The sequence below is a fragment of the Ochotona curzoniae genome, unplaced genomic scaffold, assembly GCF_017591425.1.
Source record: "Ochotona curzoniae isolate NIBS_2020 unplaced genomic scaffold, NIBS_Ocur_1.0 contig_883, whole genome shotgun sequence".
Taxonomy (NCBI): Eukaryota; Metazoa; Chordata; class Mammalia; order Lagomorpha; family Ochotonidae; genus Ochotona; species Ochotona curzoniae.
Genome location: NW_024466599.1, coordinates 43,006,221 through 43,029,131, shown reverse-complemented (window position 1 = coordinate 43,029,131; position 22,911 = coordinate 43,006,221). Strand labels below are relative to the sequence as shown.

The 22,911-nt window shown below is 46.3% G+C and overlaps 1 protein-coding gene and 1 non-coding gene across 2 annotated transcripts in view; both read left to right on the top strand.

The window, feature by feature from the left end:
- The window catches only part of B3GNT2 (UDP-GlcNAc:betaGal beta-1,3-N-acetylglucosaminyltransferase 2), a 30,784-nt gene extending 12,744 nt beyond the window's left edge, over window positions 1–18,040 (top strand). The window contains exon 2 of the mRNA XM_040993382.1: window positions 15,533–18,040. Coding sequence (XP_040849316.1) covers window positions 15,542–16,735 — 1,194 coding nt within the window. The 5' untranslated portion in view covers window positions 15,533–15,541 and the 3' untranslated portion in view covers window positions 16,736–18,040. The remainder of the gene's footprint in view (window positions 1–15,532) is intronic.
- On the top strand, window positions 2,431–2,493 carry LOC121165480. The gene has a single exon (XR_005885261.1). It is a non-coding gene; the product is annotated as a small nucleolar RNA SNORD43 (small nucleolar RNA).
- Window positions 18,041–22,911: the final 4,871 nt, after the last annotated feature.

Genomic DNA, 22,911 nt, shown 5'->3' with positions numbered 1-22,911 from the left:
ATGATAGTGGTCTGTTAGCTACTGCACCCCACATGGATCTAAGCTGTGGGGATTCCTAGTTTGGGGAGTCAATCTGAAAGACCTTGGAGGGAGTTGACTTTCATTTTTTGTTAATTGGTCTTCGGTTGAGGTTTTGATGTGTTGTGTTATGTAAGATGACATAATCACTTTCCAAAAACCTGTGTGGAGATTTTTAAACACAGGCCCCAGCTTTTCTGCCCCCAAGTCTGCACACCTGACTAGCCCAGGTAACTGCCTTACCCATTGTTGCTGGCCAGCCAGCGCGCATGGCCTACTTATTTTCAGAAGCCTTTATGCAAGGTCGGTTGATAACTCCGTTTATGTAATGGGCTTCTGTTTCCAGTTCAGCACTGTAATTTATGCTTGTGCATTTTCATTAATGTTTAATTGTCTTCTGCCTCTCCCCCTTCCCTTCCCTTGGGCCTGTGTTTGTTTATAGATATTTTTAATTGTATATCATGTTTTCTGAGAAACGTTTTTAGGTGACTTGCCTTGAGATGACACCAAGTAGAGCTGTGTCAGTGGGTGAGGGGTGAGGGCTTTCGCAAAGGCCGGGAAGCATTCTTGACCATGGTGGAGATCAGGGGGCCCTGGCAAGGTAGGGCTAGTGTGTGAACTTGTCCTGATGAAGATCAAACAGTGAAAAAGCATCTTTAGCTGGGTGCCAGCTCCTTTACTGCTCTGCTCTTATATGTCCTTCTTGTGCTCAAGTTGGTTCTCTTGTGCAAGGCTGCCACCAGAGTCTGTCTCTTTGGTGTGGGTCCTGTGGGTGTGTCTAATGGACTGTCACTGTGTGATCAATCAGATGTGTGAGGAAGCATTGAGGAAGAAATGGAATTAGCCCAAGACTGACACTTTTCACTTTCCCACTCTGCCAGAGTCACACCCCACATACCCTTGGGGCTTGTGGTTTAACTACCTCCGCCTGGTCCCTGCCTTGGCCTCTTGGTTTGTGAGCCCTGAGTTGATCTGTGAAGCCCTGGCTCAGAAATTCCTATGGCATCTTTCTGGGAGTACAGTAGGGACATAGTTTGTATTTGTAATGCACATGCATGTTGAATAATAAGAGTGACTAGGGTCTGTGTGGGAATCATATAGGTTGTTTGAGCCCCTTGTTTGCCTTGGGCTGTGACCGGGGAAACTACGGTTGGAATGGGTTGGAGGGCCAAGCCTGAAAGGGAGCGAGTGCCCTCCCAGGATGTTGCCTGGTTGTGTTGTGATTAGACTGTGCAAGCTCCTGGCCATCCTGTTCCTAAGTGTGGTTTAGTGAGGAACAGCTCAACAAGTGTTTCAGGTCCCCATCTGCAGGGGATTCTGTCCACAGGACACGGATGCTCTTAGATGCCTTCAACCAGTAAGACATGCCCCTCCTTCTTGTCATCTTATCTGTGCTGCTCCTATATGATTAGACTAAAAAATCTCAACCCTTCTGGCTTTCTTTGGATCATCACATTTCTCTGGGTCTCCACAAAGGCAACACTTTCAGTTCCTGCCTTGTTTTTGAGAAGTGTAGCTTTGTTTGGGGAATCTGGGAAGTCCTCTTCGAGCCCTGGTGGGGGAGTTGGTTCTAAAGTCCCAACTGCATCACGATTAGTTCCTGTGACCTCAAACTAGTTGCTTTACATTTTTGAGGTTGCAAAGATTAAAGGAGATGAGACCATCCTGACATAGAAAAGTGTGTAAAGGACAAAGGAATAGGAGACTGGAGAAGGAAGTACGTGGAAAGATGGCGTGAAGTAGAATATGGGCATGTGATTCTTGGGGAGGCATCCGTCCATGTGGGTGACTGCGTACCTCTTGACTTAGTGGCTCATTTCTTTGTTGGGGCCTGAGGGCAAGGGAAGGGCCATAACTTTTGATTATGTGATAAGTGACTTTGAAAGGTCATACTCTTTTTGTAATTTTTCCTAAGGAAATAATCACATGATGAAAAAAATGCACAAAGGAGGTTATTCATCACTTTTTAATTATAGGGAAAATCATAAATAGCTCATATGCCTATGGGTTGAGAATTGCGGCTCTACCAGCAGGCTAGTCAGCAAGATGGTGAGTTTTTGTGTTTTCTTTGTCTCTCAGTTCTGCCCGTCTGTCTGTGGTCATCATCACCATCCTCGGTTAGCGGGTGTTGGCAGCCTGCTCTCGGGATAAGAGGGACACATCAGGCTTATTTCTTGCAAACTCGGTAGCTGGTTAAGAAAGGGGACATGGACCAGCAGGTTTTGTGGGAGAGAGTAGGCCTAGAAGGCAGCTGCATTTAGAGCAGCTTTTTGGGGCTGGGTAGTATTCACAGGCAGTGTAAGGGTGCAGGCCCAGGAGGGAAGTTGGCAAGGGCGGCCAAGGCCTCACCTTGGGTGCATGCTGGATGTTGGGTGCAGGTGCAGCTCACAAGACCCCCGTAATTCCCAGAGCCACAAATGATGTGCTTTTTGACGGGCAAACAGAGACTCTGTGCTGATTGTCAAGTTCTGATTCAGGGGGAAAAATAAATTTAAAAAAGAAAAGAAAAGAAAATTGCTAAGTCCAAAGACACCTGTATTCTCCCAGAGGTGCTTTGGATACCTGGTGACAGAGGGAGACTACTATGAACTGAATCTGCTTTACAGAAAGTTAATTTCAGTGAGCGCATATGCTAGCCGTATTTGCAGTCAGTATGGACAACCAGTTTACAATGTTTTGCTTTCTTCTTTATGTTTTCTGGATGTGGTCAGTTTTCTTTTCCTCTCTCCCTCCCTCCCTTCTTTCCTACCTAACTTTCCTTCTTCCTTTTTTTTTTTTTAACATTTGCTTTATTTTTATTGGGAAGTCATAATTATATATAGTGAGAAGGAGAGACAGATCTTCCATCAACTGGTTCATTCTCCAAGTGGCCACAACAGCTAGAACTTGAGCCAGTACAAAGCCAGAAGCTTCTTCTGCGTCTTCCACGCAAGTGCAGGGTCCCAACGGCTTTGGGCCATGCCCTACTGCTTTCCCAGGCAACAGGCAGGGAGATGGAAGGGAAGTAGAGCAGCCGGGATACGAATTGGCACTCATATGGGATCCCAGCAGATGCAAGGCGAGGACTAAAGCTACAAGGCTACTGCTGGGTCCTCTTCCATTTATTTTACTTTAAAGCCTGAATTACAGAGTGAGATCCTCCATCTACTGGTTGATTCCCTAAACCATAGTCAGAGCTGGGCCAGTCAAAAGCCAGGAGCCGTTAGCTTCTTACAGGTTTCCTATGTAGGTGCAAGGCATCAAGGCTTTGGGGCGTCCTCCTACTGCTTTTCCAGTTTGTTAGTAGGGAGCTGGATAGAAATGGAGCAACTAGGGGGCCCGGTGCAGAGGCCTAGTGGCTGAAGTCCTCGCCTTGCATGCGCCAGGATCCCATATGGGCACCGGTTCTAATCCTGGCAACCCCGCTTCCCATGCATCTCCCTGCTTATGGCCTGGAAAAGCAGTAGAAGATGGCCCAGAACCTTGGAGACCTGGAAGGGGCTTCGACCTCCTGGTTTCGGATCAGCTTAGCTCCGGCCGTTGCAAATGCATGGCTGGTGGTGAGTCAGCAGACAGATCTTCCTATCTATGTATATCTGACTTTTATAAATCTTAAAAAAAAAAAAAAACAAAGAAGTGGTGAGTGAATCATCAGGCGGAGGATCTTCTGTCTCTCCTCTCTGTATATCTGACTTTGCAATAATTTTTTTTTTTTTTAGAAAAGTTTATTTTCTTTGTATTTGAAAGATGCTGAGAGTTCTATCTTCTGGTTCACTCCTCCAGTTCCCATAATAGCCAGGGCTGGTTCAGGCAGAAACAAGGAGCCAGAAACTCCATCCAGTTCTTTCTCGTGGCAGGGGCCCAGAGAGTTGAGTCATCATCTGTTGCCTACTAGGGTGCACATAAGCAGAAAGCTGCTGACCACAAAGTGGAGTTAGCTAGGACTTGAACCAGACTGATGTGGATATCCCCAAAGGTAATCCAACTGCAGCACCAAACACCTGCAGACGAGTGGGGGGGGGGTGTGTGTGTGTGTGTGTGTGTGTGTGTGTGTGTGTGTGTGTGTGTGTGTGTGTGTGTGTGTGTGTGTGTGTGTGTGGTGTGTGTGTGTGTGTGTGTGTGTGTGTGTGTAGTAGAGGGATGTGAAGGAAAACACATTCCTCTGGTCTACCCAGTAGCAGCACTGGCCTGGTCTTTCGTCCTCCTTGGAGAGGCCATGGCCTCACCGCTCTGATACATGAGCACGCGTGGCCTGATAGCTTCTCTGAGGACTTCTCCAGGCTGCCTGTCCCTTTGGGTAAGCTGACCATGGTGGTCCTCACTGCCCTGCCTCTGACTCAGGTCCTGAAATCAGCCTTACTGTCAACACTGCTCAGGTCTTACTTGTTGCCTGCTGTTGCTGTAATGTATTTCTTGCCTCTCTGCCTAGCACGCATGTTTTGTGTCTTTTTGTTTGTGGATGATTCTGTGTTGGAAATACCAGGATTACAGTTAGTGCTTGTTTTCATGGAGAGCATCCCTTTTCTTTCTGCCCCACCACAGCCAGTGTATCTTTCACAAATAGAACTGTCGGCACCACTTTCCCGACAGCTCGGATGACTGCTAGCATTTTTTTTTTAAGCAATGAAGCATCTTTTTAAAAGATGTATTTATTTATCTGAAAGTCAGTATTAGAGACAAAGAATTCTTCTATCTGCTGGTTCATTCCCTGCAATGACCGGGGCTGGGCCAGGCTGAAGCCAGGAGCCAGGAGCCAGGAGCTGCTTCCAGTGGTTTATGTGGGTCTGGGGACCCCAAACACATGGTGCTTTTCCCAGGTCATGAGCAGGGAGCTGATTCAGAAGTGAAGCTGTTGGAAGTTCAGCTAGCACCTGTATGGGATGCTGACATAACAAGTGGTGGCTTTGTTTGCTATGCCACAATGCTGACTCCAAAAAGCATTTTTTAAAAATGAAGTTTGTGAATTATTTTTTAGACAAAGCTCTGTTATGTACTTATAGAGTGCAGTGTCATCTGACTTGATATCATATGAGATTTGTGAAGTGGTGAGCTAGCACCTAAACGGAGCTGTGTGTGTGTGCCCCTCAGCTCCACAGCCAGCCTGTGCTGCCATGTCTCTGAGGATGGATCTGTACCTCTTACATACTTCACCTTTGCCCTCTGTAAGTGTGGAGTTCTGAAGGGGTACTCAGAGGAGGAAGGGGCTTGCCTTCCTGCTTCCAGCCCTGCATTCACATGAAGAGAGGCCGCTTGGGCTCCTGGTTCCTGCAGCATGCTCATAGCTCAGCTTTCTCTGCAGCCCTCTCTTTGCTTTGCATGGCTGCCCACCATCCTCACTTCTGCCCTGCTCTAAAGACCCCCTTCCAATTCATCCTTTTTGGAGTGAGCTGGGGCACTGTTTCAGTTCTTACTCCACAGGCAATCGGTTATCATCATCTTCGAATTAAACTGCCCAGCTCACCTTCCCACCTGGGTTCCATCTCTGTGGTTTGACACACTGTGCTGTGTGCTGCCCAGCTTAGCCAGCAGCAGGTCCGAACAGCGAATTCCTCAGAGCAGCTGCTAGGCCATGCTTGCTCGTTTGTAGGTCTAAGGGGGTGTGGAGACATTAGCCAAGCCCTCATCAAGTCAGCTGATACCTTGTCAGCTCTTCCAGTAACCGTTGCCTGCCTTGCAACACTGGTTCCTCCTTTCCCTTGATTAAAAGTTCATTTAATCTGAAAGGTAGAGAGAGAGAGATCTTTCCACAGCTGGGGCTGGGACTGGCCGATGTCAAGAACCTGGAACTCCACCAGATCTTGTTGTGTAACAGGGGGCCCCACCACTCATGTCATCACAGCTTCCTTCCATGGTGCACCGATAGCCAGAAGATGGAATTGGGAGTGTTGGGAGATGGACTGTGGTGCATCCCAGTGGTTAACATGTCACCCATCCCTGCAGCTTTTCTTTCTTCAAGTGATCTTTCCAGCTTAGGTCGGCAGATACCTTCAGATAGTCTGCACTATGATTCTGCTTACTTCAACACATTCACAGATTCTGCCCTTGTCATGGGCTTGTGGGAAATGATTGCTGGAGATCCACTCCTCATTTGGAAGGGGTGTTCTGTTTTGGAATAGGATAGAGGGAGTGTTAGCATGTGTGTGCTGTACAGGAGGGATGGAGCGCTCACTTGCAGGCGCCCTGCCTAGGAACCGGGGAGCATGGTTGCACTTCCCAGTTTACCTCTGCGTACCTTGCCCTCTCCCCTCACAGGCTCTACAGCATGAACTCACTACTTCTGCAACTCTCATTTGCCTCATTCTGGAAAATCCGCTGTAATCTTTGTGTTTTTGTTTAGTACATAAGTGAATAGGTTTATATAAGTAGGTGTATATGTGTAATTAATTCACCAGTACACTCATATAAGTGGTTTTCCACTGTCCACTCTTCAAAGATAGGATAGTATATTTCATTCATCTGGTTTTCACTAAACATTCACTGTTGGCCAGCTGACCAGAGGATCTCTTTGTTCAGCAAATACTGAGGGACTGTCAGGTGCCACATGTCAAGGTGCAAGGATGGTACAGTGAGGAGGCCTTGATCATGGAAGCCACCTAGACATAGGCCAGTCTGACCAGGAGAAGATCCCCAACTCGTGGAAGGTGATGCTGAGACATATCCTAGGGTCAGCGATCTTTCTGGTGAGAGAAAAATCCTGAGTGCAATCCCTAGGAATGGAGAAGAAGCATGCTAAAACATAGCATCCAGAGGGAGTTCAGGTTGAGGGGAACAGTAGCTTGCTGGTGGTCTGTCCAAACTGGGGTGGGGCAGGAGCAAGAGCAGTGAGTCTCAATAAAGAGGCCTGGAGACTGATTTGCTTGGGTGGGGAAGAGGATGTGTTAGGAAGCATAGTGGAGAATGAAGCTTCAGACTATTGCGATGGCCAATGGCAGAGCAGAAATACCTGAGAGGAGAGGTGGAGGAGACACAGGAGACACTCTGGACGTGGGTACGTAGCACCCAGCTCCAGAGAGTAAAGAGTCATGCTGAAGTGGTCACCCAGGCACCTGGGAACTTGCTGCATTCCATACGAGGCCAGAATGTGGCAGGCATTCAGAAGCTGAACCCTGGAGTTCAGTGGGTGAGTTCTGCTTTTGGGGGTGATGTGGCAGCAGGTGGATTTGTTTTTAGAGAGAGTACGTATTGAAGGGGCAGAGAAGGACAAAGCCTGAAAGCTGTGCCTTCCTGCAGTGTTTGGTGGAGGAAGCAGGACTGTTTCTGGGTGCCCCTGGGAAGGGGGACAACCCACTGTGTGGCAAGTGATAGCACCCCGCTTTTGCAAAAGAGGAAACTGAGGTTTACAGAAGCCAGGTATGTTGCTTGAGGACACACGGATAGTTCCATACCCAGAACTTAGCTCTATTCTGACTCTAGATGCTGCACTGGTTTTCCATCTTTCTCCAATATCTGTGAGCCTGGAGGACCCAAATCCCATTTTAGTTCGGCTCAGGGCAGGGCAAGGTGGCCCTGGGAGTGTTTATTTCGTGTTCTTAAAGTCCTGTATGTGTTCATTTCATAAATGAGTTTTGTCATTAATTTTGTTTGTCAATATTGCTTGAGCTCTAGGGGAGCTGTAATGAGTGAGGACCTGCACGTGGACTGCCAGGGACACTTTGATCTGCGGTGTTGCCTGTGGGGATGTGTAGGTGAACAGGCTCATTATCAGCACTTTTCTGTTTGATTTGTGAACATGAAGGATGAAACTACTGGCTAGGAATCAAATTCAGGTTCTCTGGCGTTCTGTGACTTTCAGACCAAAAGTACAGAAGCAGACACATCTGTTCAGCTTCGCACCAGCCTCTCGGTGAGTGGTGAGTCGGGGCAGTCCTGGGACTCCGCTGAATCAGTTGGGCTAAGAAGCTGGGCCAGGCCCCTTGCTGTAAATGGAGGAGCACACTCTAGATCTGGGCATGCTGTGCTTTCAGAAACCCGCCACACTCTCCCATCTGCCCCGAGGGCTGGGAACTGTTCTCTCAGCTTAGCTGCAAATTGCCTCCTTAGCTGCTTGTCTGAGCAGAAGCTGGAAGGGGCTGGCAAGGACCAGGCAACAGATGGGACATCTCAGGAGGTGAAGATTTAGGTAAGCCATGCTGGGCAGGCTCCTGGGAAAGCAGGGCCTGGCAGGTGACAAGCAAGTAGATGATTGACCAGTTCTCCCGAAGTGAGAGGGCGTGAACTCTTGTTCTTTGAGGATCTGTAGGTTGTGAGTCAGCAGGGATCAGGGCCTTTCTATAGGAGGAGGTGGATTTCCTGCCGATTGGGTGGAGGCGACTGATGTGTTTCATGTCGGATTACAAGAAGACCCCGCTTTCTCTGACTCTCATGGCCTCACCCAGGTTTTAGGGCTGGCTTGAGTGTGCTGCTAGCCTAGCTTAGGCATCCCTGGTGTCCATCTGACTTCTGAGCTCCTCCCCTCGACCACACACACACACACACACATAGAATGCCCAATTTTGTGAGAGTGCTGCAACTGTCGTTGGTTGCACCGGCCACACTCCCACAGGTTTTGTGGCGAGCATATGGCTTAAGTACTGGGGAGTCCTGGGATGGGAGAAGCCTTTTGATCCTGCCATAATTGTGAGCTGTGGGCCTGTGAGTGAGCCTCTGGGTGACCTGTCTTTCTGAGGCCTGTATGGGCTAGGAGGTGGTTGAAGATATGTGCCTTAGCTGCAGTGATGTCCACAGAGCCCAGTAGCATTGTCAGTCCGTGGATGGGAGTGCTGTGGGATCACAGATTCCCAGATGGCAGAACAGGAAAATTGATTTCTTAAAAAAGTATGGGTTTGTGTGGGAGGAGAAAAGGAATCCAGCCTCACATTGAAGTAAGGTCTTGAGAAATTGGCCTCCCAAGGTCAGAGTGAAAGTCTGCACGTGTGAGTGTCTGTCCTCCGAGTGTGGTCACCTTCTCCATGTTGCAGTGGGTCAGGTAGCAGCCTAGAAGGAGATGCCAGGCCCAATCCCTGACCGTATCACTCCCTGGCCAGGAGCAGAGACCTCCCTGAGCCTCGCTTTCCCTCATTTAGGAGAGACACAGCAGAGACACAGGCTGCATGGTGCCAGGAGCTTTTCCTCTAGCATAATCATTCAGTAAACAATGTTTATGAAGCTGTCTTGCTTCCCATAGCTGAGTTTGGACTCACAGTGATTCAGTGCTTCTGTGGGTTTAAATATAAAACTTTCTAAAAACAAGAGCTCCAAGAAGGTTAGCCACTGAAGATGAACCCAGCATGCTTTCCACTGCTGCAGTGTAACCCAGCCATGGAATTCAGGGCCGTGTCACTTGGGTTGCAATCCTGACTCAGCCATCTGCCAGCTCTGGGGCCTGGGCAAGTCCAGGACTACCCACCCCATTCCAGGACCTCCATTTCCCCATTGGTGACATGAGAACAGGGGTATTTAGAAGATCTGCCTGATAGGATTGGTGGCTCATTCTTAGCTTATCTTTTTAAAAATAAGGTGGTTGTGTTTACATGTTATGACTATATTAGGAGTTCTTATAGAAATTTTAAGAACATTTTAAATATTTAAAAGGCAGTGTGACAGCGAGAGAAGAAAGAGGTAGAGCCGCAGAGAGAGAGATCCTCCATCTGTTGGTTTGCTCCCCAGATCTGAGCTAGATCAAAACCAGGAGCCAGGAACTCCATGCTAGTCTCCCACATGCACGGCAGGGTTCCAGATATTTGAGTCATCTTCTGCTTTCCCATGTGTGGTGATAGGAAACTGGATCAGAAGAAAAGCAGTTGGGACTCACACCAACATTCCCACATGTGATGTCAGCAATGCAGGTAGAAACCTGACTAGATATGCCACAAATGTCATCCCCAAAGAAATCTTTCTAATGATGGTGCCAGCAGAATGGAAGATGTGGCTGTGATATAGAGATGGGGCCTATGAACCACTGTAGGAGTCAAGTACAATGGTACAGTGTGGTGTAATGTGTACAGCCATGGTGGACTGGCCAAGCAGGCTGTGACAGTGGGAGTCCCATAGTGGGGCATGCACCTGCCAGACCTGGGCATCTGAAAGTTTGCACAAGGGGCTGTTCAGAAGGAAAGCTGGTAGTGGAGGTAAAGGTTGTTCAAACAGCCACTGATCCTACCACTCATTTTGTTTTGTGTGCTGTTTTATCTGGATTTTCACCATAGTTTACACACAGCATCTGTGCTATTTTTAATCCATTTTCAGCTGACATTTTCCCAGTTTCTACATATTACCTTTCTAGATATTTTAATCGCAAAATAAAGAAGGAAGTTGTTTTTCATTAAACAGAACTCACTGAGGTGCATTGGAAGTTTTCAAACTGCTGTGTCCTTGTTGGGAACAAGGTGACAAGCAAAGGTGCCTCTTTTGTTTGCAGTTGGGATTTTCTTGTTTCTGTGAGAATAAAAACTTCCACAGTGAGGATTTTGTAACATTTTCCCCAGCTTTGGGGGTTTAAGTGTTCTGAAATTCTTTCTAAGTAGCGTAACTTCCTGCTCAGAAAAGGACATGGAATTGGGCTTTCTGTCTGCAGTGGGAGTAGGCAGTGAGATATTTAGAGAGAGTTTTTCCCACAGATATTTTTATGGGAGTCAGAACTTTATCCTGTCTTCCATGAACTTCAGTTTGTTCTAAAAGTCTGCCAAAAACAGCATTCTCATGTGAGATACTGTGCCCCAGTCACAAGCAAAAGATGACATTTGCCCTTGGCGCATGTGTACCATCGAGTGTCTTGGCTCTTGCCCCCTCCCTTCGCAGGTCGATTGGGAAGAAATGCCTTTTAGCGAGGAATTGGGAAGCGTTTCCCCAAAATGGAGCCTTTGGGGATTTGGAGGAGGCTGACTAGAAAAGCTGGCCCATTTTCTAAAGAGAGGCTGGGAACTTTATTGCTGTCCTCATTTCTGCCTTTTGGGAGACCCTTGGTCATGCTCTAATGGCTCCTGACTCCATACCCATGAGGCAGCCCTGTAGACTTCACGGAGAACCTGGCCCAGGTTAGAGAATGTGGTTGCACCTTCTATCTAGACAAGCCAGAGACTGTCTCAGCTCAGCTGTGTTGCTTACATCTTAGAACCCACATCACTAAGCCCTCCAGGCTAAGTAGGGCATGTCTGGAGCAGGGTCTTAGCTGAAGAAGTGAAAGCCTGAACTGAACTGTAGAGGGTGAAATTGGAAATCTTGGTCAGGGTCAGCAAGCCTACTTATTCCTTAAAGAATTTGAGAAAGGATTGATGCTTTCCGTGATAGAAACTTGTTACTTCAGGTTGTTATGACTCTGGATATCTGTGGCCTCTCACATAAGCTGCATGCTTGTGAAGTTACCGCAAGTCATTTTTCACACAAAGTTTTACACTGTATGTTTGTCATTTTTAAAGATTGATTGATTGATTATATTGGAAAGTTAGATTTTACAGAAAGGAGAGACAGAGAGGAAGATCTATCCAGTTGTTCACTCCCCAAGTGGCCATAATGGCCAGAGCTGAGCTGATCTGAAGCCAGGAGCCAGGAACTTCATCTGGGTCTCCCATGTGGATGTGGGATCCCAAGGCTCTGGGCCATCCTACCTGCTTTCCCAGGTCAAAGCAAAATGCTGGAAGAGAAGTGGAGCAGTCAGGACATAAACCGGTGCCCATATGGGATCCTGGCACATGCAAGGTGGGGACTTTAGCCACTAGGCAACTGTGCCAGGCCCATGTTTATCATATTAAAGGTTATTTAAGAGAGAGGGCAAGTAAGCATGTGCACACTTCCACCACAGCTGAAAGCTGGGGTTCAATATAGGTCTCCCATGTGGGCAACAAGAATGCAGCCTCTTGCTGCTTCCCAGGGACTGCATTAGCAAGAAGTAGGAATCAAGAGTGGAGCCAGGACTCCAACCCAGGCACTGCAAGGGTGGGATGTGAGCCTTGCAGCTGGAGGCTAACCTCTAGGCTGAACACCTGCCGCTTAGCATACCTGTTTAGGTGACCTAGCTCTGAAACCTCACAGCCTGCTCTGTGAAGTCCTAGGCTTCCCTTTAGCTTCCCTTAAACTGCCTTTGTTCACTGTAGAAATTTCTGTAGCCTGTTGGTGCCTAAATTCCTTTACTGAAGCTGAGAATCGCTGCCAGAGACTTAGCTGTTGTGATGTGCTGTTTTTTCCCAAGTACCTCCTCAAATCTTTGTCCTTACTAGTGTGCCTCCACTCATTTGCTGTGAGCCCTTCTTTCAGCCCAGGAAGGGCGCAGGACTTACAGGTCAGCAGGATGGGTCAAGGGCTTCATTACCTTTAGAGGGGTTGTCCCACCTGAGAGCCTCTCACTTCTCAAAAGGTGCTTGAAATGTATTTGTGATTCGTTTTCTGAAGAAGTCACTGATTTCTTCATCTGCACTAGGTAGCCAGGCCAGAGCTTTGTGAGTTGGCTGAGTTTTCTTTGCAGTTAGGCTCCTGACAAAGAGGGTTAGGCCTCCAGAGAGTGCCAAACTCAGTCTACATTAGTGAGCTCATAAGATTGGTCCAGAAGAACACTTGAAAGGAGTTGATCTTAAGAGGGGGAGGATTGGTTGTCCTGAAAGGTGGGTGTGGTTCAATTATTCAGACTATGTTACTTGGGGTGCTTTTAAGCGGTGATTAGGGAACAAGAAATGTCTTGTGGCCGCTGTCTTTGGAAGGGTGATTATGGAAAGCCTTCTTTGTTGCTGATTTTGTGGTGAGAATCTTGCAAGGTGGAGATGGGGAGAGATGGGGCGGGGACCTAGGGTAGTGAGGGGAGATGGCTTGCTTGGTGGCTGAGAGTACCTGTATTGTTTCCCAGTTGGCGTGCTTGGTGCATGTGTACCGGCTGCAGGAGTGTGGGGGCGTGTAACAAGGGCTGGCTTCACAGTAAATGAAACCAAAACCAACAGTCCTTGTTCATAGCTGAAACTGTTGAGCAGTAGTGAATACAAGCCGCTAGATTAAGGTCGGCTAGGTGGATTTTAAGACACGGAAGAGCATGTGAATTCCTGTTGATCCAATCCCGGTTATCCAATATGTGATAGGATCACAGCATTCTGAGCTTGGCATGCTCTTTTTGCCTTAGTACTGTTTTTGTAAGAACTCACCAAACTGAGAACTCTATTTTAAAAAGTGATTTAAATAGTCACAGGGCATATTGTTTGGATTAACAGTTCAGATGCTGGTGAAGACAACTCCAGCCCTGGCTCTTATTCCTCAATCCAGCTTCCTGCTGATGCAGATCCTGGGAGCAGCCATGAGGGTCCACGTGACACTCATTTGGTTCCTGACACTCCTGTGGGAGCCCTGGATTGAACCCCTGGCTGCTAGCTCTGGTCCTGGCCAGGAACGTGTTGCAGGCTTTTGAGGAGTAAACACACGAATTTCTACTTGTGGAACAGTAACCTGCTAAGGAGTTTCTCATAATGCTTTCTGGTGTCACCATCCACTTTTTGGAATTGTCTGTTAACAGCGTTGCGCTTGTCCAAATGGTTGGGCAAGGGTTAGTCACCCATGGCATCAGTGAGAGAAACTCAGAGTCATCTAACCAAACCATTTTAAACTTTTTTCTTCTGTGCCTAGGTCTTAAGTATCTGAGTTTTAAGAAGTAAACACAACCGGGCCAGACACAATTGCCTAGTGGCTGAAGTCCTCACCTTGCTTGTGCTGGGATCATATGGGTGCCGTTCGTTTCCTGGCTGCTCCACTGCCCATCTATCTCCCTGCTTGTGGCCTGGGAAAGCAGTAGAGGAGAACCCAAAGCTTTGAACCCCTACACGCACGTGGGAGGCCTGAAAAAGAGCCGCTGGCTTCAGATTGGCTGTGATAGGCTCAGCTCTGGCTATTGTGGTCATTTGGGGAGTGAACCAGCAAATAGAAGATGTTTGTCTCTGTCTCGCCTTCTCTCTGTAAATCTGACTTTGAATAAAAATAAGTAAATCTTAAAAAGAAAAAATAGTATGCACAACCCTGAAGCCAGCACCCGGATCAAAGCAGACATGGTAGATTTCTTTACCCCAGGAAGTTCCCACCTGCCCCTCTCCAACCTGTCCCTTAGTGCTACTACTTTTACATTTTGAGGGCCTAGCTTAATTTTGCTTGTTGATGAAATTAATATAAATGAAAATACAAGGTTTGGCTTTTCCTCATTTAATGCTGTTGCTGGTGCAGTGGTTCGTTTGTTAGTCTATTTATCTATCTTTTTGAAAGGCAGAGTTAAAGAGGAAGAGATAGTTGACCAGGTGGGTCAGCTGGTCCAAAGCTGGGAACCAGGAACAACTTCTAGGTCCCTCGCATGGGCGCAGGGGCTCAACACTTGGGCCGTCCTCTGCCACTTTCCTTGGGGCATTAGCAGGACGCTGGACTGGATGTGGAGCAGCCACGATTCAAAGTGGAGCTTTTATGGGATGTTGGTACTGTAGCCCACAACATTATTATTGTTATTATTATTATTATTCTGTTGTTTGCATTGACCAAGCTTTGGTTCTTGTTCGCAGTTTTGAGCTATTGCAATAAAGGTCTTTTTTTTTTATTTTTTTCTCCTAATGGGCAGAATGGCCTCCTACAGTTCCCAGCTTTGCAGCTCTGGACAGACACCTTAATCTCTCTGCCTTGGGTTCCTGTGTAGAATGGTGGGTTCTAACCTACATCATGTTTGGGACCAGCACACTAAAAAGGAAAAAATTACAAGTAAATAGCAAGGATCGACACACAGTGCAACACACATTTTTTTTTTTTAAGATTTATCTATTTTTATTGGAAAGGCAGATATTCTGAGAGGAGGAGAGTCAGAAAGGAAGATCTTTTGTCCAATAGTTCACTCCTCAAGCGGCCGCAATGGCTGGAGCTGAGCCAATCTGAAGCCAGGAGCCAGGATCTCTTCTGGGTCTCCCATGTGGGTGCAAGGTCCCAAGGCTTTGGGCTGTCCTTGACTGCTTTCCTAGGCCACAAGCCGGGAGCTGGATGGGAAGTGGGGCTGCTGGGATTAGAACTGACACCTACATGGGATCCAGATCCGTGCAAGGCAAAGACTTTAACCACTATGCTATTGCACTGGGCTCACAACACACATCTTTAAATATATCTATGTGTGTGTGCACATGTGTATAATGGATCACAGTATGAAATGTGTTTGTTCTGAATTGTAGGCAAATCAGTTTGCAAAGCCCTCATTTGTACATGCCTTTGTAAGCAAGGAACTTGGAGACCAGTGAGGTTATTTAGGGCTCTGCCCTTGGGATATCTGAAATAGCAGTGCCAGTAGTCAGTTCTATTGTGCTCACTGTAGGACAGACACTGTTTTGGAAGCTTTACATATAAGCTTGTGGATGCCTCACACTTCCTCTCAAGAGGGTTATCATCCCGCTTTTATAGATGGCGAAGTTAAACGTCACTTGCTGAAGTTCACAGATTTGGAAAGCGAGTGCCATGGTTTGAACCAGGACCATGCAAATCTGGAGTCTGTGCTCTGGGGAAGACAGAGGGGCAAGGAAAGTACAAATGCAAATTCCTAATTAACATATTATTCTCCCTTGTATTCCAGATATGAGACATGAGTGTTGGACGTCGAAGAATAAAGTTGTTGGGTATCCTGATGATGGCAAATGTCTTCATTTATCTGATTGTGGAAGTCTCCAGAAGCAGTAGCCAAGAAAAAAATGGAAAGGGGGAAGTGATAATACCCAAAGAAAAGTTCTGGAAGATCTCCAACCTTCCCCAGGCCTATTGGAACAGAGAGCAAGAAAAGCTGGATAGGAAGTACAACCCCATTCTGAGCATGTTGGCCAACCAGACGGGGGAGGCGGTGGGGGCCTCCAACGTGAGCCACCTGAACTACTGTGAGCCTGACTTGAGGGTCCCATCGGTGGTGACGGATTTTCAAAACTTGCCGGACAGGTTTAAAGACTTCCTGCTGTATCTGAGATGTCGGAATTATTCCCTGCTTATTGATCAGCCAGGGAAGTGTGCCAAGAAGCCCTTCCTGCTGCTGGCCATCAAGTCACTCACGTCCCATTTTGCCCGGAGGCAGGCGATTCGGGAGTCCTGGGGTCAAGAGACCCAGGTGGGGAACCAGAGCGTGGTGCGTGTCTTCCTGCTGGGTCAGACCCCGGCTGAGGACAACCACCCCGACCTCTCAGATATGTTGAAGTTCGAGAGTGAGAAGCACCAAGACATCCTGCTGTGGAACTACAGGGACACCTTCTTCAACCTGTCCCTGAAGGAGGTGCTGTTCCTGCGCTGGGTCAGCACCAACTGCCCCAACACCGAGTTCGTGTTCAAGGGCGACGACGATGTGTTCGTCAACACCCACCACATCCTGAATTACTTGAATAGCTTAGCCAGGAACAAAGCCAAAGATCTGTTTATAGGCGATGTGATTCACAATGCCGGACCACACCGGGATAAGAAACTCAAGTACTACATCCCAGAGGTGGTGTACTCGGGGGTCTACCCACCGTACGCTGGGGGTGGTGGCTTCCTCTATTCGGGTGCCCTGGCACTACGGCTGTATAATGCCACCGAGCGTGTCCACCTCTACCCCATTGATGATGTGTACACGGGGATGTGCCTTCAGAAACTTGGCCTAGTTCCCGAGAAGCACAAAGGCTTCAGGACATTCGACATCGAGGAGAAAAACAAGAATAACATTTGTTCCTATGTAGACCTGATGTTAGTGCATAGTCGAAAACCTCAGGAGATGATTGACATTTGGTCTCAGTTGCAAAACGCTCATTTAAAATGCTAAAATAGATGCAGGCTAAATTCTGCGTTAGAAAGGCATGTCCTGAAATAGTTCCCTTGTAGGGTTCTCCCATCAGGGTGGTTGTGTACTACGCCCTGGAGACTGCCTCTTCTTCCATGTGAAGGTTAGCACTTGCCCTTGGTGAAGCAGAACGCAGAAGATGCTGTTTTTTTGTATTTGTTTTTTGGAGGAGGGGGTAGCGTGATTGGTTTGGATCCTTTCCATTGGTTGGGTATTGTGGTCACTGTTTACTAATATGCCCCCCTTCCACCTCAGATCATTAAGTTTCAAGAATTCACCATTTTGTCCTCTTATGTGAATAACATTCCTGTTTCCCATTGTAATGCTGATTTGTGTATAATTCAAGTGTTTATAAACATTCGCTACAAAGACTTTGTTATACACAAGTCAGTGATTTTTGTGAAGTGGAATTACCCTTATTTTCATGTCATTTGGAAAGAGTTTGAAAAAAATTGCCCAAATTTTTCTTTGTCAGAATTTCCTGCCATGCAACAGTATTTTCTTGTGTTAATCTAATTAGTTCATTTTGCAAAATGAGCATCCTTGTGTGGCCCTCATCCAGTTTTTCTTGCTGTGGTCTTATAAAGGCCATAACGAGAGAGTGTATTTAATTTTTCCTTGTATTTGGTTTGTTGGTACCATCTTAGTTACTTGCTTTTAGTATCTCAAAATGAGATGAATATCAGTCCAGAATGACCAACTCAAGCTGGGATCACCCCTGATAGCCATACCGGGTTTGTGCATTTTCCGCGTGGACCAAGAATGCATACGTACCTTCTGAACCTGAAGGGAGAAGAGTGAAGCCACAGACCTGCTTCATCCGGGTAGTCGTTTCAGACTCCAGGATTCTGTTCTCGCCATATTTTCACAAGTTGCTCATACAGAATCCTTCTGAATAGTGATTACTTCTCTGTCTCAGTGTAGAAGTGCCTGTGTTTTTATTTATTATTTAGATCAAAGAGCAAAACATTTTCTTAAATATATTTTGTGTAATATTTTATTTGTATACAGTGTTGTTAATGAGATATTTAACTAGAGCATGATATTTTAAATGTTAAGGTATACAATATGTTAAATAAAGCTAATGGTTATTTTTGAATTTTAAAATTCATTTTGGAAAAATATGAACTATTAGCGTTGATAAAATTCTGCCAAACTGTTGCTTATATGTACTATCTTATAACTTGCTTTCTTGAACTATTTTTGTGTTTATAGAATGAGAATTCTTACCAGATGCGATAGTGGGAACTGTAAAAAGTGAAAATAAAGTTGATGTATTTTTAATTATCATGTGTACTGTGTAATCTTTTTATATCTGATTATATTTCTTCTCTACCTCCTAAATACCATTATAGTTATATTGAATTATACCTTTCCCTTTGTCTTGTAGGGAGTCATAACTCTGCATTTAAAATCTCAAAAATGCTTCTCTGCCTGGAGTAATTAAAGAGAAATGTGACAGTTTATGTTTCCATTTGCAGCTAGCATAAGCAATTAAGTTAGAGAATGGTGCAGTGTTGTCATGAGCTATTTCAGTTTGGGGTTGTAGCCACTGTGATGAAATACAGAGGTGGCCTTGACCACTTAAGTCGCTTTCATAGACTCTTGTGAAGAAGCAACCACTCGTTCAGTTAAAAGCAGTCAACCTTTGAAGCCCGGAGAACAGAAGAATGAATGCTGTGAGAAGACTTAGCAAACTATTCTGTGCTTGGATTGTGGAAGTCGTTGATGGGCAGGAGTGATGACCCGGCAGGCCGATGAGGGCTTGAAGACTTGGGGTAAGCCTGGTCTTTCTGGGGACTTGCTGGGACCTGTGTCTGATCTCCCTACTCCAGTGCACACTTCCCAAAGAGCTGTATTTTCACCCTAGTTTAGAGGAGAAGAAAGATGTTCTCAGAACATGTATGGGTGAGTGTGCTGCAACATGTGAATAACCGAAATGTTTGGTGTGAACACATGGGACCCATGGCTGGCTTGTTTGTGCATTGTATTTTCTGGAAACTCTTTAAAACCCCTGTGTTATATTCCTCCTCTGAGGGAAATGTCTTTTTTTTTTTTTTTTAATTCTAGAAAGACCCTTCTTCCTGGAGGTTTCCAGTCTCCTTGCAAGAAAGAGCTATAGAGTGTGTCGCAGGTTTTGGAGCAGGTTTGGAGGGACTTGTGTGCTTGTGTCAGTGTTTTGAGTGCTGGTGGTGGCTGGGTGAGGCAATTGTCAATCCTCTGTGACCTCACGGAAGTTGTAGGGCAGCGGCTGCCCAAATTGTGACATTGGTGACTGCTAAGCGGTGAAGCTGACCTTAGGGGCTTTCAGAGCTTTACATATGCTTGGACTCAGTTATGGGGTTGACTGAATCTTTACTGCATGCAACTTGTTCTTGGCTCTGTGCTGACTTACAGGTGTTAAGTACCATGGGTGTAATTCATTTCTTTGCCAATGGCTGAACACATGAGCTCTGTGGGAATGGGTGTTGTAGGTCTTTTCTTTTCTTTCTTTTTTTTTTTTTTTTTTTTGGCTGTTGTGAAGTCCTGTTGATTTTGGGTTTGAAAATCAAAGGGGGCTAATGAGCATTGCTAGGGTTTTAAGCATTTTCTGAATCTGAGCCACCTGTTTTCCTGAAGTAGTCCTGAGAGACAGAAGCTGGGGAGATGCACTGTTAGCATCAAGTCACCAACGGCAGGCTGTGTTCCCACTCCGGATGGATGAGAATGTAGAACATTTGCTCTTCTGGGTTGTCTCAGCCCCCACAGAGGCAGGGGGAGGATGGCATTATTAATGCAAAAGATACCCTATTATCACTTCTGGGAAAACTGGAATTAATAAATTTTTGGCTAATGGCCAGCTTTTCTGATTTATGTCCTGATGAAAAATGCCACATGAAATAAGAATTGCTATTTAGAACCAGAAAATAATGTATGTGCTGGGCTTTTGAGGTTGACAAGCTCAGTTTTCCTCTAGTGTTAATTCCATATTGATTTTAATTTTCAAAGCTGGAGGCCAAAAATGAGGCACTTTAGCTTTTGGAAAGGTCAAACAAAACTGTAAGTTGTAATACTTAAAAACTACCACTTAAAAAACTACCAATCAGTGTGACTTTTATTAATTTTATCATGGGACTTAATTGCAGAGATACTAAAATGTCATTATATCTTAGAATAATTGAAATACATTAGCAGTGTATGTGCAGTTTAACTGTTTATTGGTAAAACTTTAATTCTTAAAACAATTTTTAGTTGAAAGCCAGTTTTACAGAGAGAAGGAAAGACAGAGAAAGATAGGCCATCCGCTGGTTCATTCCCCACATGGCCTCAACAGTTGAAGCTGAGCCAGTCCAGAGCTAGAAGCAGGGAGACCTCCAGGTCTCCCAAGAGGGTGCAAGGTCTCAAGGCTTTGGGCTGCCCTCTGCTGCTCTCCTAGGCTGGAAACGGAGCTGGATGGCAAGTAGAGCAGCAGCTAGAACACAAGCCAGAGTTCATCTGGGATGTCAGCGCTTACAGGCAAAGAATTAGCCAGCTGAGCCATTGCACTTCCACTTTTACTTTCATTTCTTAAGAGATTTTATTTTTATTTATTTGAAAGGCACAGGTAACAGAGGGAGAGGAGAAGGTTCATTCCTCAGTTGGTTATAATGACTAGGACTGGGCCACACCAAAGGCAGGAGCCAGAAGCTTCTTCCAGCATTTAGACTGTTTCCTGCTCTTTTTCAAGGCACATTAGCTGGGAGCTGGATTGGAAATGTAGCCACCAGGACTTGCACTGGTATTCATGAGAGATGTTGGTATTGCAGGCATCAGTTATACCCTCTGTGCCACAACACTCGCCTCCTTATTTCAATTTTTAAGCGATTAATTATTGGGCATGGTGTGGTAGCCCAGCGGTTTAAGTCCTCACCTTGCACACACCGTGATCCTATATGAGCACTGGTTCTAATCCCGGCAGCTCCACTTCCCACCGAGCTCCCTGCTTGTGGCCTGGGAAAGCAATCAAGGACAGCCCAAATTCTTGGGACCCTGCACCCACGTAGGAAACCCAGAAGAGGCCCCTGGCTCCTGGCTTCGGACTGGCTCAGCTCTGGCCATCGTGGCCACTTGGGGAGTGAATCAGTGCATGGAAGGTTTTCCTCTCTGTCTCTCCTCCTCTCTGTACATCTGATTTTCCAATTAAAAAAATAAAATCTTTAAAAAATAAGTTTATTTATGTGAGACTGAGTTGCTCAAATGTCTACAGCAGCTGGAACTGAGCTGAGGTTGGGAAGCAAGAACTCAGATCTGCCATGTGGGTGGCAGGAATCTGATTACTTGAGGCATCACCACCTCTTCCAGGACCTGCTTTAGTGGGAAACTGGAGTCAGGAGCCAAAATCAGGGTCTGATCCCAGCTACTCCAATGTGGGATGCAGATATTTTGATTGGTGGCTTAATTGCTAGGTCCAGTATCCACACCATGTATGTATTTAAAAAAAAAAAATACCGGGCCCGGCGCGGTGGCGCAAGTGGTTAAAGGTCCTCACCTTGCACGCCAGGGATCCCATATGGGCGCCGGTTCTAATCCCGGCAGCCCCGCTTCCTTTCCAGCTCCCTGCCTGTGGCCTGGGAAAGCAGTCGAGGACAGTCCAAAGCTTTGGGACCCTGCACCCACGTGGGAGACCCGGAAGAGGCTCCTGGCTTCGGATCGGCATAGTATTGGCCCGTTGCGCTCACTTGGGGAGTGAATCATCGGACGGAAGATCTTCCTCTCTGTCTCTCCTCTCTGTATATCTGCCTTTCCAATAAAAATAAATAATAAAAATAAATCTTTAAAAAAAATAAATAAATAAATAAAAATACCTTGGATTGAAGCAGAGAGTTCTGTTTAGGCATGTTTCCTGCTTTTCTGTCACTTTGATCTGTGTTTAGGAGTTTTCCATCCTGAGGGACATTTGGTGGCCTTTGAGCCTTGGCAGCTGCTTTCTTCCTGACCTATTGTGCATTGTGAAAGGGGAGGTATTGATTGCACTGGAGCAGTAAAGCTGAGTTTCTAATTTGGTTGTAATCCAAGGGCTTATTTTTAAGTCAGGCTTGAATAAAATTGCTTGCACCTCGCTGACAGCTGCCGTGCTCTGGGTGTGCTCTTTCCTCCCTGGGAGCCACACAGCACTCAGGGGACTTGCCTTCTCATTGCTAGCCAACAGCTTCTCGCTGCTCTGTAAACCTTCCGTCCTGTGACTTGTGCTGGCCTAGCCTGCCTTTAACCAGCTCATCTCCCAGCCTTGTCTGAAAACAGCTTCCCTAGCCATTCTACTGCTAGGTATGAATGATTCTGATCCTGGCATGAACAGGTCAGAAGAGTACCAAAAACAATGCTTACTTTAGGTTCTCCTGGAATCAGACTTTAAAATGAGGATTGTGGCCTCAAGTCCATTTGGGGATGTGCAGCCATAGGAAGATGGAAGTGATCCTGGGAAAGGAAGGCAGCCCAGTTTTAAACTAACTACCCACCATGGGGAATCTGGAGCCCAATGTAACATGTTTTCCCAGGGCTCTGTTTTATAACAGCTTCTTAGAAGTATAATTTTTCTCCTAAGACATTCACTCGTTTGAGGTGTCTGTTGACTTTTAGTGGAACATAGAATTGTGTGGCGACTATCATTGCTACAGTCTACTACAAAACAAATCTGATTTTGAGGCAGAACGAATCCATACCATAGTGCTCTGTAGAAATTTTTCATTTGACCATGATTTTTTGTTGTTGTTATGCAGAAAATTTTCCAAAATAATGCTTTACCTTTTGATTGCTCTTCTTTCTGTAGAAGCCAGCTTTTGTATCGATGAAACAGCTTCTAAGAAAATGAATTACTTCTATTTTGATCATTCTTTAAAACATTTTTTCATTGACTTGAGAGGCTGGCATAGAAATAGAGCTCTTTGCATACAGGTTCATTTTTCAGTTGCTTACAATGGCTGGGGCTGGGCCAAGTCAGAGTGGGAGCCAAGAATTTAGCCTGGGTCTCTCATGGGGATGAGAGGAGTCTAAGTACTTGAGTCATCACCTGCCTTCCCAGGGTATGTGTCAGCAGGAGTTGAAATCAGAAGCAGAGCGAGGGCTCACGTCCAGGAGCTGCACTATGGGACGCAGATGCCCTGGCGGTGGCTTACCCTGCTGCACCCAAGTGTTGGCCCCTT